We start from the raw sequence: 12908 nt of genomic DNA, 5'->3' as shown, positions 1-12908 counted from the left end.
CAGCAATATGAACCAGCACACTGCTCTTTCATGTTGAACCACAGTAAAACATTAAGTATGGCTTAAGATGATGTGCAAACCAGGTCATTATTTTAGTAATCCTTCTAACCCTCACCTTGTAATGTAGGACACTTTAATTAGGTCCAGATTCTAGCATGGATGTGTGTGTGTGTGTGTGTGTGTGTGTGTGTGTGTGTGTGTGTGTGTGTGTGTTAAAGCACAGAGCTAGTGGCTTGACTGAAACCACCAAGTCACTACTGAGTGAGACTTGAACTCAGAACTGACTCCCTGACCCATCACTATGCCATACAAGTTCTCATCTGAGTTTTCCCCCCAGGGAATTCACCAAAGAGCGTGAGAAAGCCAAATCACGGGGTACCTTCCAGAAACTGAGGGAGAAGCAGCAGTTGGAGGAAGACATGAAAGGCTACATGGACTGGATCACCCATGCAGAAGTCATGGATAGCGACCGGACACGTGGGGAAGGTACTAAGCTTTGTATTATTGTCGTTTTGGTTTTGTTTATTCTTGCCTGTTGATGATACTGCTTAGAATCAATAGGGCTGAGAGCAGTGCTTGCTTGGAAATGTAGTCTGAGAGAAAAGGAGATTAGGAAGCAGGAAGGGAAATCGAAGGCCTGGGCAAAGTTGCAGAGCTACGTAGCATTTGATGATAATGGTTTTGTAAATAACACAACAGGTTTCTTACCTTTCTTCATCTTTCACAGGAATGATGCCATCAGATGAAGGTGGATCAGAGACAGAGAGCCTGTATGAGATTGAGGGCATGAATAAATGGATTTTGTTTTTGTAAGTAGCATGCATATCATGCATGGCAATCCAAACATGCTCATGTCCTGCTGTAGTGCAAGAGCCCCAAAGCTCTCAAATCTTGCTGTGAGCATCATTTTTACATCTTTTTTCAAATATCCCCCCCATACCTTTTGAAATGTGAGTTTTAATTTTTTAAAAATCAAAATATTTCCCATGTCGGACCTTTCTGCACTCCATAGCAATCTCTCTCACTCTATCTCTTTAATGTAATGCTTGTTAAATCCCAAAGCCAGAGATGTCCAGTATCAGTCAGATCATCTCTGTCAATTGAGGAAATGAAGGATTGAGACCCCTTTGTGTTTTTACACTGTAGAGTCAAAGAACCACAGCAGACCCTCCAAGTCTCCCTATTTTCCTGGAACCTCCCAGATTTACAAAAGCTGTCCCAGTTTCTGATTTGATCCTAGAATGTCCTGCTTTTCCTTAGGACATCCCTATTTTCATCAGAGAGATGTTGGAGGGTATGGTAGGATGTCCCTATTTTATCAGAGAAATTTTGGAGGGTATGGAGTTATCCTACCCCTGAGCCATTTGAAGGCAATCCTGTATAGGGAAGTTTTTAATGTTTATTATGTTTTTATATATGTTGGAAGCCACCCAGAGTGGCAACCCAGTCAGATGGGTGGGGTATAAATAGTAATTATTATTATTATTATTATTATTATTATTATTATTATTATTGAATAGGATGTCCCTATTTTCACCAGAGAAATGTTGGAGGGTATATCATAGAGTTGGAAGCATTTTCTCCCTGCACTCCCATCTATCTGTTGTGCCACCAGCCACGAGAACCATGCTCGCTTCCCGCCTTTTCTTGCGCCAGCCATTCTGCTAGCACTACTAGCGCACTGCTAAGGTACTTTAACTTAGCGCAACATTGAATTTCTCCCAGAGACCACAGGGATTATTTATTCTTCCATCTGCACCTGCAGTTTTGATGGCCTTGTTAGGCCTTATATGGTCCCCTTAAAGAGGCACAAACTAAATATTTGGAAGCCACCCTGGAGATTGCAGATACCCAGGGAAGAAGTTGCACGTTGTGTTTTGCAGGCCTGCTTTAGTGCTGCATCACCACAACCATATTAGTAAGAGTGATGCTTTTCAAAAGTCCTGTAAAATTCTGAACACGGGCACTAGGGCAAGTGAAAACTAAGAATAGGTAGGGTTCTGAAGCCGTTTTCAGGGGTTCATGTGCCGCCACCATTCTGGTTTTAACTGTCTCCTTTTTCTCTAGTCGACACTGGCGACGATCGAACCGCCTTCTCCGCAGGAAATGCCGCGAACTGGTTAAGTCCAGGTTTTTCTATTGGTTTGTCCTCTTGATTATCGCGTTGAACACCATCTCAATAGCTACTGAGCATCACCAACAACCTGATTGGCTGACCAAGGCTCAAGGTGAGTTGGACACTGTTTAAGGGAGCTTTGAAGGTTCTGATTAACGGGATGGTGCTGTGATGCTCTCAATCCTAAAGTTCCTTGCTTGATCCTCCTTTCTGCTTCTCAGTGCCCTAGTCCCACTTTAACCCCATGCCAAACATGTTCCCATACCAATATACTTCCTTCTTGCCTCAAGCAGCAACTGCATTTAATAAAGTTTAGCCCTAACCATAATGTAAGAGGTTGATTCTAAGGTGTTAAAGGCAAAAGTCAAAGGGAAAACTGAACAGACTGCAGGGGAACATGGGACAGGAAGTATATTGGTATATATATTTAAATTGGAAATTGGAAAATATTATTCAAAATGCAAGAGCCGCAAGAACTTTGCTCAGTTATTTCCTTACCTGTTACCTTAACAACCCATATTTAGAGGGCCATTATCAAGAAGTTACAACCCTTCCTTAGATTTTCAACATGTGCTGTGTTTAGGAATTAGAAGGGTCTCAGCATACAGGCTACCCCCTCCCCCCGCAAACCCCAAATATTATACACCTGCTACATGTAACGGGTAGCTTGGTTCTTGCATGCACCCTTAACATCTTAGCTGGCTTCTGAAAGTGGAAGCACTATTTCCCAGCAGAGGAGAGCTGAGTAGAGTGAAGGAAGTAATTCTGGACTTCCCACCTCCACTTCTTCCTCCCAACCCTCATGCTCTCTCTCTGAAGAGGAATTGGGCTCCTCGTGGACAGAGGAGATCTGGTCCATTTATCATTCTGCTTACAGATATTGCCAACCGGGTGCTTCTGGCCCTCTTCACGATAGAGATGATTCTTAAGATGTATGCTCTGGGCTTCCGCCAGTACTTCATGTCAATCTTCAACCGCTTTGATTGCCTTGTGGTGTGCACTGGCATCCTAGAGATCATACTGGTGGAAATTACCTCCATGACACCCCTGGGCATCTCTGTTTTGCGGTGCATTCGCCTGCTGAGGCTCTTCAAAATAACTAAGTGAGTATGCCAACCATTTCTCATAGGACTTGGCTCCAGAACCTTTGCCATCCTGGTGAGATGCAGGAGGCTTGGAAGCAGAACAGAAGCATCCAGCTAGTTTTGGAAACATAATGCTAGACTAGATGCATCTCTCATACTATCTGGCAGAGCTCCTTTGTATTCATTTGGTGGCCATAGAGTTGGTCACATCCGCACCATACATTTAAAGCACTCCCATAGCACTTTAACAGTCATGGCTTACCCCATCCCACCCCCAAAATTCTGGGAGCTGTAGTTTGTTAAGGATGCTGGGAACTAGTTCTGCAAGGGGTCTCCTAACAACTCAGCACCTTTAACTACAGTTCCCAGGATTCTTTGGGAGGGAGCCATGACTGTTAAAGTGGTATCACTGTGCTTTAAATATTTGGTGTGCATGTGACCACCGTGTGGTTACCTGCTTCAAGTCCATCTCTACAAAGTAAAAGAGGATGTGAGATTTCATCTCCTGGTGTCTCTGAGTGAGGCTGAACAAATAGATTAAATCTGCCACCTGTTCTCTGCCTACGTATCTGTAGTGGAGAGCAGTGATTTGTCAAACTTTCCCTCGGATGAACTATGATGTTTGAAAATAGCTTCTCTAGTCCTGGGAACTAGTCATGTTAGGTACCAAGCTAGATTAGATGGCAGAACAGAAGATGGAGTCATCCAGGCATAGCAATCTCCCTGCCAAATGCAACTGAGCACACTGAAGAGCTGTACTTAATACAGCCAACAGTATGTCTCGTATACAGATCGATGCTATATTGTTTTAATGCCTTTATTTGAGCTGCTATAGTCTTTGTTTGGTCTTTGGCATACCCCACCTTGGCATCACTTCTTGGATGAAGAGCGGGTGAAAAAGCAAATAAATAAATTGAATTTGTTGCCCTATTGGATGTGGCTGCATATGCTCAACTACATTCAAGATGGCAGCCATGAGATTATAACTAGTTTTAGTTAATTAGTCATTAGGATGATTTATATTCTCTGTCTTTAGCTAGAAAGCTGCACTTCAAAGCTTGGCTCCTGGATCTGAAAGTATCTTAGCATCTTCACATAGGTGTGCACATAACATTGGTGTCCCTCTCTAGGTATTGGACCTCTCTGAACAACTTAGTGGCATCTCTGCTGAACTCGGTGCGCTCCATCATCTCCCTCCTCACTCTCCTCTTCCTCTTCATGACCATCTTTGCCCTATTAGGGATGCAACTTTTTGGAGGGAGGTTTGACTTTGATGATACAGTGATACGGCGCAGCACATTTGATAACTTCCCTCAGGCTCTCATCACTGTCTTTCAGGTACAACTTGGGGTTTTTAATAAGCCAGTTTAAGGGCAGGGTTTTGTAGGTGACAATTGGTGTCTTCTGTACTAAGTTCTGGCAGAAAATGGGTGACCAGTGGGGGAAATAGGAATCTGTGAATTGTGGGATGTTGTCTGAGCTTTGGGAACGCATAGACTTTTTGGACAATGGGGCCTGAGAAAAGGGTCTTTAATGAAGAGGTCTTCAAACTCAGATCAGAACCTAATGCAGTCTTCCCCAACCTGTTGTCCTCCAAATGTTGTTGGACAAGAACTCCCATCACCCCTGACCATTGTCCACGCTGGCTGGGATTGATGGGACCAGATATCCAACAATATTTGGAGGGCACCAGGTTGGAGAAGCCAGGCCTCATGCAATGGTTGTGCTCAGGATACCCTGTTGCTGCTAATTTCTCTCTTGTCTACTTCTAGGTCCTGACTGGGGAAGACTGGACTTCTGTTATGTACAATGGCATAATGGCTTATGGAGGGCCAGTCTACCCTGGTGTGCTGGTCTGCATTTACTTCATTGTTCTCTTTGTCTGTGGGAATTGTATCCTTTCTGGGATAGAAGGGCTCAGGGAGTCCTTTGGGTATCCTGGATGCAAATTGCTCAGGGCTTCAGGTTTATATTACCTAAACTCACACTGTATAATTCCTTAGCCTTGCTCCCCACAACCCAGATATCTTGCTCAATGTTTTCTTGGCTATTGCTGTGGACAACCTTGCTGAAGCTGAAACTTTGACCTCTGCCCAGAAAGCCAAAGCTGAAGAGAGGAAGAAAAAGAAAATGGGCCGGTCAGTTGTGCCTCCTGGTGGCCATGACAATATCTACCTCTGGGTTCTCATCTGGGACCCAACAGGGGGTTTGGCTGAACTGTAAGGTGTTTCCTGCCCCCCCCCAAATAATAGCTTCCCCTTGGCTTCACTTCCTTCTCCTCTTGCTTTCTTGGTTCTTCACTCTAGAGGTTACCCGGAGAAGTCAGAAGAGGAAAAGCAGTTGCTGGCTAAGAAGCTGGAACAGAAAGCCAAGGGAGAAGGAATGCCCACCACAGCCAAGGTCAGCCACGGGTGACTAGGAGTGGGTGAATCAGTCAATATTGCTTTGTCTCCATTTTGTCACTTTTCCAATCCAGAGTTCAGTTCCCCACATTTCCACATCAGTCTGCAAATTTATATTTAAAAAGTCCTCATGAAAATTCATCAGCATTGTAGTACGAATTTCTCCTGTGAATTTTCTATGCAGGTTTATCTAAAAAAACACATTCCTGCAAATCCATTTTCCCCAACAGAATTCATTTTTGATGTTATTTAATTAATATATGCATTTTTATGCACACTTCATGCTAGTGTGTGCATTTTTGTACACATTTCTTGGCTGCGAAATTTGGAAAGATTTAAACGGATCACTGCATTTCTCTCCACTTTCAGAGAGTGTGAATTAGGTAGATTCACCTTTCAATGCAGACTGAATGGAATGTCTCCCCCATGGGTGACAGCAACAAGTGCCTTCTTTGGTTTTTGTTTTTTTGTTTAGGTTCTTTAAAAAAAAGCCCCCACAAAACACTGTGCGATAGAGACAGTATAAACAGAAATTTTAAAAATGGTTAAGAATCCCTTAAGAATAAACAATACAATAAAAGCAATGTCATGTTAAATAGACCAGCAGAAATCAGTCTTCTGAAACAGGAAGGCTTTCAGAGCATGCCTAGAAACTGTATCAGAGTGAGCTTGCCTATGCTGCTGAGCTTCCTTTCATTTTTATTTCTTCTGTTCAGTTGAAGGTGGATGAGTTTGAATCAAATGTCAATGAGATCAAGGACCCTTATCCCTCCGCTGACTTCCCAGGTAAGGAAGGTTTGTCTCTTTCATTCCTACCCCAGGAATGAAGAGAATTCTGGGCTGAACTGACTTAATGCTGTGTTGGGATGTTGAGATAAAGGTAAAGGTAAAGGGACCCCTGACCGTTAGGTCCAGTCGTGACCAACTCTGGGGTTGCGGTGCTCATCTTACTTTATTGGCCGAGGGAGCCGGCATACAGCTTCCAGGTCATGTGGAAGCATGACTAAGCCACTTCTGGCGAACCAGAGCAGCGCACGGAAATGCCGTATACCTTCCCGCTGGAGCGGTACCTATTTATCTACTTGCACTTTGACATGCTTTCGAACTGCTAGGTTGGCAGGAGCAGGGACCGAGCAACAGGAGCTCACCCCGTTGCAGGGATTCGAACCGCCGATCTTCTGATCGGCAAGTCCTAGGCTCTGTGGTTTAACCCACAGCACCACCCGTGTCCCTTAGGGATGTTGAGATACTCTGATGCTTATATTTCGGCTTAATAGCAAGCCTAGAAATGAGTGAACCTTTTGGCTGTGCATGTAGCGCCTCTGCATGAAGCTTTTCAGTGACCGACTGTGTGCCCTGCAGGTGATGATGAAGAAGATGAGCCTGAAATTCCACTGAGTCCTCGACCACGTCCTCTGGCAGAGCTGCAGTTGAAGGAGAAGGCAGTGCCCATGCCCGAAGCCAGCTCATTCTTCATCTTTAGCCCAACCAACAAGTAGGCCTTACTCCTTACTCTCAGATACGAAGACGATCTAACCAGGAATATTTGCCTCCAGGCACAAATTCCTTTCTGGCCAGGCTTGCTTAACCTCGGCAAAGACATCAGTATAGGCAGATGCCTTCAATTCAGACTATCCTCTTGGTCTTCAGACTTTCCTTGAATGCAGTTACAGATAGGTAGCCGTGTTGGTCTGCCATAGTCAAAACAAAACAAAAAATCCTTCCAGTAGCACCTTAAAGACCAACTAAGTTAGTTCTTGGTATGAGCTTTCGTGTGCATGCACACTTCTTCAGATATATCTGAAGAAGTGTGCATGCACACAAAAGCTCATACCAAGAACTAACTTGGTTGGTCTTTAAGGTGCTACTGGAAGGAATTTTTTTTTGTTTTTCCTTGAATGGTTATTAAACTAGCACCACAGATGTAAAAGCGCTGCAGTTTGGCAGCGAAAGGACCGTAAAGTAGTAATTCCTTTCATAATGTTATGGACTGGGTTGTCCAAGAACCCACATAAACACAGGCTCAATTCACTCAACAATTCTGCTCTACAAATTGGTAGAGTGCCCATATTCCAAATGTACTCTGAGGGGGGTAGAAATGTCACATGGGCACTTTCTACCAGCACATTGATGAACAGTGTAATTCCCCATTGGGTGCCCATTGTACTATGAACTCTTTTGCTTAAGCAGAATATAACCTTCCTTTTCTTTCCCTAAATTGTCCTCTTCAGGATCCGTGTACTGTGCCACCGGATTGTGAATGCCACCTGGTTCACCAACTTCATCCTCCTCTTCATTCTTCTCAGCAGCGTCTCACTGGCAGCTGAGGATCCATTACGGGCCGAGTCCTTCAGGAATAAGGTGACTAGATAGGCTTGCTTGCGCTACTGGCAAGGTACCAGTGGGTGGTCCAGAGTGACTTACGAAAGCCCTGCATCCATTGTAATTGCCTCGGTGAAAACTGGTATGAAATTGAAACAACATGCAAAAGGCAACAACAGGAAGCTGTAGATGAAAATAAGTGACTGGTTTTCATGCATAAATCGCAGAAAGCCAAAGAGTGTCTTTCTGACCCAAAGTCTTTATTTAAAAGTCATCTCTTCATGAAACTCAATAAGGATGGAGCCAATCATATCATACAACCAATAAGAAGCAATTATTTTAAAAGCAGAAGATAATGGACAACTAGTAAAAAGTTAAAAGTATTCATGGCTAAATGTATTTGCAAACTAAAATAATATGTAGAGGAAAAACAGGTTTGCTTTTACATGACAGCTGCCTGCATCTTAATATATTGGGGATAACCAAAAACATTTCTGCAATCATTTGTTTTTTAGAAATCAGAGTACTGTTCATGCTGGTTTAGCTGGGACTACCTGCTTGAAAATGAGCTTGAAGAAATAGGAGATTCTGTTAATCAATATTCAGACAATATTTCTCCTATAGTTCTCATTCCAGAACCCAGCAAATTTGCTAAAAGACATGTTAGCAATAGAGTTGCACTGACAAAAATAGCATCCTGTTTCTTTGCTTGTTTTATCTTCAGATTCTAGGATATTTTGACATTGGCTTCACTTCTGTGTTCACAGTGGAAATCGTTCTAAAGGTGAGTCACACTTAGAGATGTTGTGGAATTCCAATGGAATCATAAAACGGGAATGGAAATCGCCAATGTTTACTTATTCATCTTTTTTACATTGTGCTGAGTTGGCAATCTGAATAGTTAACCACCTGTACAAATAAGGTAAAGGTACCCCTGCCCGTATGGGCCAGTCTTGCCAGACTCTGGGGTTGTGCGCCCATCTCACTTAAGAGGCCAGGGGCCAGCGCTGTCCGGAGACACTTCCGGGTCACATGGCCAGCGTGACATCGCTGCTCTGGCGAGCCAGAGCTGCACACGGAAACGCCGTTTACCTTCCCACTGGTAAGCGGTCCCTATTTATCTACTTGCACCCGGAGGTGCTTTCGAACTGCTAGGTTGGCAGGCGCTGGGACCGAGCAGCGGGACAGCACCCCGCAGCAGGGATTCGAACCGCCGACCTTTCGATCGGCAAGTCCTAGGCGCTGAGGCTTTAACCCACAGCGCCACCTGTGTCCCTATACCTGTACAAATAGCGGGCATCAAATTCAAGCTTGCCAACTCTCTGTGCTGATGATGAAGTGCTCGTTCTCAGACAACTGCTTCATCCTGAACACAGCAGTCAACATCCACAGGTCCAATGATTTACAGAATTAGGCTGCTGAGAGAAGTATCCTCAAAGTAATACAAAAACTGGGCCTAACTGAGTCTTCCTGCTCCCCACAGATGACTACTTATGGTGCTATCCTACACAAGGGATCCTTCTGCCGCAACTATTTCAACATCCTGGACTTGCTCGTTGTGGCTGTCTCTCTTATCTCCATGGGATTTGAGTAAGCATTGTGATGGAAGAACAGGCCTGGGTTTCATCGATCTGTGGTAGGGCCAAATCTGAGGGAAGTAGGATAGGGGTTAACATTCTCCTTGTGTCTTTGGCAGCAACTGTGGGATATGAGGGATGTATCTGTGTGACCATAGGGTAGTAAGAAACACCCTGAAATATAAAGGAAAACATTGTAAAGAGAAGCTGACCGTCTCTCAGACCCTGAAAACTAGGGGCTCCATGAAGAGTAGTGAGCTCTGCTCCCAAAGCAACGAATATTCACAGCCATAATTATCAGTTAACATACTGAGGCCTCATCCACACTATACATTTGCATTGATTTTATACCACTTTAACTGTTTTCTCCAAAGATTCCTGTAGACTGCAGTTTCTTGAGAGTACCGGGAATTGTTAATTCCCCTCACAGAGCTACAATCCCCAGAGTTCCCTGGAAAAAGGGATTGGCTGTTAAACCAGTTTAGGTCTGTGGTGTGGGTGTGCCCTGAGAGTCAAACAGTTATCCCTCACCCCACTGCATCGGAAGTGGAGGTACAATTGGCTCCTGTAGTTTGATCCTACTGACTGGGTTGTGAAAGTCTTAGTTGCTGCAAAGGTCTGCCTTTTTCCTCTAATGGTCCCCTCACCCTTGTTCAAAGGCTCTTTGGTTCTGTAATTTACTGTGGCTGGTTGTACCAACTAGAGTTGGGAGTAAAGTGAGGAAATTTGGGACAGTGTACAAGCATGCAGCTATTTCCTGCTGTTTTCATGGGGGAATCATGGGAGAACAGAAGCACACATGTTCGGAAGGGGTGGGGGAGTAGTGACATCGGCCAGTGATGTTTTTTTGTTGTGTCACTCCACACTCACAGGTGTGAATGAAATTTAGCGTACATCTATCCAAAAGCCATCGTTCCATAACACAAGAGGTACTGCATTGTGAAAGGAATGTTAGAAAATGGTTCAGAAGTGCTAGCATTATAATCAGGAAAACTAGGGCAATGCAGTATTCCGCATGTCTGAATGCACCCTGCAGTGGTTTTGCCTTTTGAAGAATTCTCTGAAGCTGCCCTGGTAGCAAGGCAGTCCTACAGCATTCTCTGGTTCATGGTCCCAACCATGGAATGGCCCATTCAATCACTAGATATAATCAAAAGGCCATAGTCATTCTTTGTAGGCAGGGCAGAATCCATGTAACATAAACACAATAAGGGTTCCCACTGTAATGTTTTCCTCATATTCTGCCACAGGTCCAGTGCCATCTCAGTAGTGAAAATCCTCAGGGTGCTCAGAGTACTGCGACCACTGAGAGCCATTAACAGAGCAAAGGGGCTGAAGGTGAGTGGGGTAGTAGGAATGTTTTACTCTTCTGGATAACCCAGAAATCAGGGATAGTAAGGGAAATGTGATGACCTCTCTAAGCCAGCAGCATTCATTGAAATGTATGCATGAACCAGGCAAAGCAATCTCTACTTATATTTTGCTGGACTGCAGTTATTCAGAAAAATCACAATGAGCAATGGACAAATAAAATCTAACCAACCTCTCTCTCTTTCTCTCTCTAGCACGTAGTACAGTGTGTTTTTGTGGCTATCAAGACCATCGGCAACATTGTGCTTGTCAGTGCCTTGCTACAGTTCATGTTTGCCTGCATTGGGGTGCAGCTCTTCAAGGTGACAGTCTTTCCTAGATAGAATGAACTTCCACACTGTTTGAGTCCATGAGTTTGTAAAATCTTGTTTATATAAACAAGGATAGCTTGCTGCCAGAGATAATCAACTCAGGGCCACTATACTGAATTAACCATTCTCATTTGTCTCGGTTGGCCGAATACCTACGGTTTGGTCTAGTCACCCTCAGGTCCTTCTGTGATGTGTAACCTTCCTTTAAAAATGCATATTCAATTCTCCAAACCTACCCAGGTGATGGTCTAAGTCTGTGACATCACACACACACACACATGACGCACAACGAGCCCTCTCAGTCTTGGGTGCAACATGGTGCCACTGCAGCCTGTCAATACATACCTCAAGGAAGCTAATAACATCACTGCAGTTTCCTCACAGTCAATGTGTAAGTCACTTGCAAAATCTTATTCCCTTTCAATACAACTCCCACATGGTTTGCCAGTCAGCAATGGGAAACTGTCATGAATTACTGTCTCCTCTCCTTCAACAGTAAAAACTGGGCCCGGGCTTTTGTGTAGCTGGAAACATTCACTTTTCAGTACTCTCAGGACTGTTGAGGCCATATTTGGGAAACAGCCAAATACCAACAATCCCTATAACTTTTGATCTCTGTTTTAAATGTAGGGGAAGTTCTTTAGCTGTACAGATTCAACCAAGATCACTGCAGAAGAATGCAGGTAAGCCTTGGTTATGCGTCATAGTCTTCTGCAGCCTGGGACACTATAATTGCAGTGTGACGGGAAGCTGTGGGCCAGAGTAGTTTTTGCGTTAACAGAGCAATAAAAGAAAAAAAAACACCCCATTGTGCCAGGCTGGGGTCGGTGGGTGGGTGGTGTCCCTCCATCCAGCCCTGCCAGCCTCTGCCAGTGTCCCTCTGCAGAGTGACTCCTGTGTTACTCTGTTGATGCAGTACTCTGTCTTCCACTCACCAAATGTGTGAGCAGACAGAAGTGCTACCAGTGGGTTCCCCAGCAGTGGCAGCCAGTGGCAAGCCCTAGGCAGGATGTTCTAGGGCCAAGGAGGGGATGAGCCAGCCTGGGATTCATTGGATCAGTCTTACGCAACTTGAACAAGTTCCTTTTTTGCTGTAGTGACTGTCGTTGAGTGACTATCTCAGCATTGGCGAAATGTTAGGCTACAATCCTTAACTTAACTCAGTGGAACTTGCTTCCAAGTAGACCTGCATAGAATTGTACTGTAAACTAATACGAATTAACAGAAGGTGCAGGCTCCTTGTCTGTAACTAATATAAAGTTTCTTGTCCCAGGGGACACTTCATCACATACGTCGATGCTGATCCAACGCAGGTTGTGGAGAATGAGCGAATGTGGATACTCAATGACTTCCACTTTGATAATGTATTGTCAGCCATGATGTCTCTCTTCACTGTTTCCACCTTTGAAGGATGGCCTAAGTGAGTTCAGAACCCAGCATGGGGCAAAGTGCAAGGTGGGCTGTTGGGAATTGTCAGAAGGATTAGCTGGTATGCTGCTACTGTTGCTAATTAGCTATACTGTGCAAGCAAAATAACACTGAAAGGGGAAGCTTTAATAAATATCGCTAACGATGTTATAGACACTATACGCAGAGAGCTACACCAGACGTTCATGTAACCATGGCAATTGATGCAGTTACTGGGTTTTTTTAAAAAAAAACATGTTTTCTCAGCAACAAAATATTGTGCTTTGAGAATCAGAAAGCATAATACATCAACAAAG

General features: G+C 44.2%; 1 protein-coding gene across 2 annotated transcripts in view; it reads left to right on the top strand.

Annotated features, from left to right (window-relative positions):
* The first annotated feature begins 342 nt into the window (after nucleotides 1–342).
* Nucleotides 343–12908, top strand: part of LOC309362452 (voltage-dependent L-type calcium channel subunit alpha-1S-like) — a 39001-nt gene continuing 26435 nt past the window's right edge. For both annotated transcript variants that reach the window (XM_081931805.1, XM_081931804.1), the window contains exons 1-17: nucleotides 343–486; nucleotides 728–809; nucleotides 2068–2228; nucleotides 2994–3219; nucleotides 4332–4539; nucleotides 4974–5094; nucleotides 5225–5339; nucleotides 5508–5601; nucleotides 6320–6389; nucleotides 6966–7098; nucleotides 7835–7964; nucleotides 8650–8709; nucleotides 9409–9515; nucleotides 10753–10840; nucleotides 11068–11175; nucleotides 11815–11867; nucleotides 12458–12604. In XM_081931805.1, coding sequence (XP_081787931.1) covers nucleotides 420–486; nucleotides 728–809; nucleotides 2068–2228; nucleotides 2994–3219; nucleotides 4332–4539; nucleotides 4974–5094; nucleotides 5225–5339; nucleotides 5508–5601; nucleotides 6320–6389; nucleotides 6966–7098; nucleotides 7835–7964; nucleotides 8650–8709; nucleotides 9409–9515; nucleotides 10753–10840; nucleotides 11068–11175; nucleotides 11815–11867; nucleotides 12458–12604 — 1970 coding nt within the window. In that variant the 5' untranslated portion in view covers nucleotides 343–419. The remainder of the gene's footprint in view (nucleotides 487–727; nucleotides 810–2067; nucleotides 2229–2993; nucleotides 3220–4331; nucleotides 4540–4973; nucleotides 5095–5224; nucleotides 5340–5507; nucleotides 5602–6319; nucleotides 6390–6965; nucleotides 7099–7834; nucleotides 7965–8649; nucleotides 8710–9408; nucleotides 9516–10752; nucleotides 10841–11067; nucleotides 11176–11814; nucleotides 11868–12457; nucleotides 12605–12908) is intronic.

The sequence above is a fragment of the Podarcis melisellensis genome, assembly GCF_964234715.1.
Source record: "Podarcis melisellensis genome assembly, contig: HAP1_SCAFFOLD_337, whole genome shotgun sequence".
Taxonomy (NCBI): domain Eukaryota; kingdom Metazoa; phylum Chordata; class Lepidosauria; order Squamata; family Lacertidae; genus Podarcis; species Podarcis melisellensis.
Note: the sequence above shows the minus strand (reverse complement) of the source record. Positions and strands in the feature narration are given on the sequence as shown.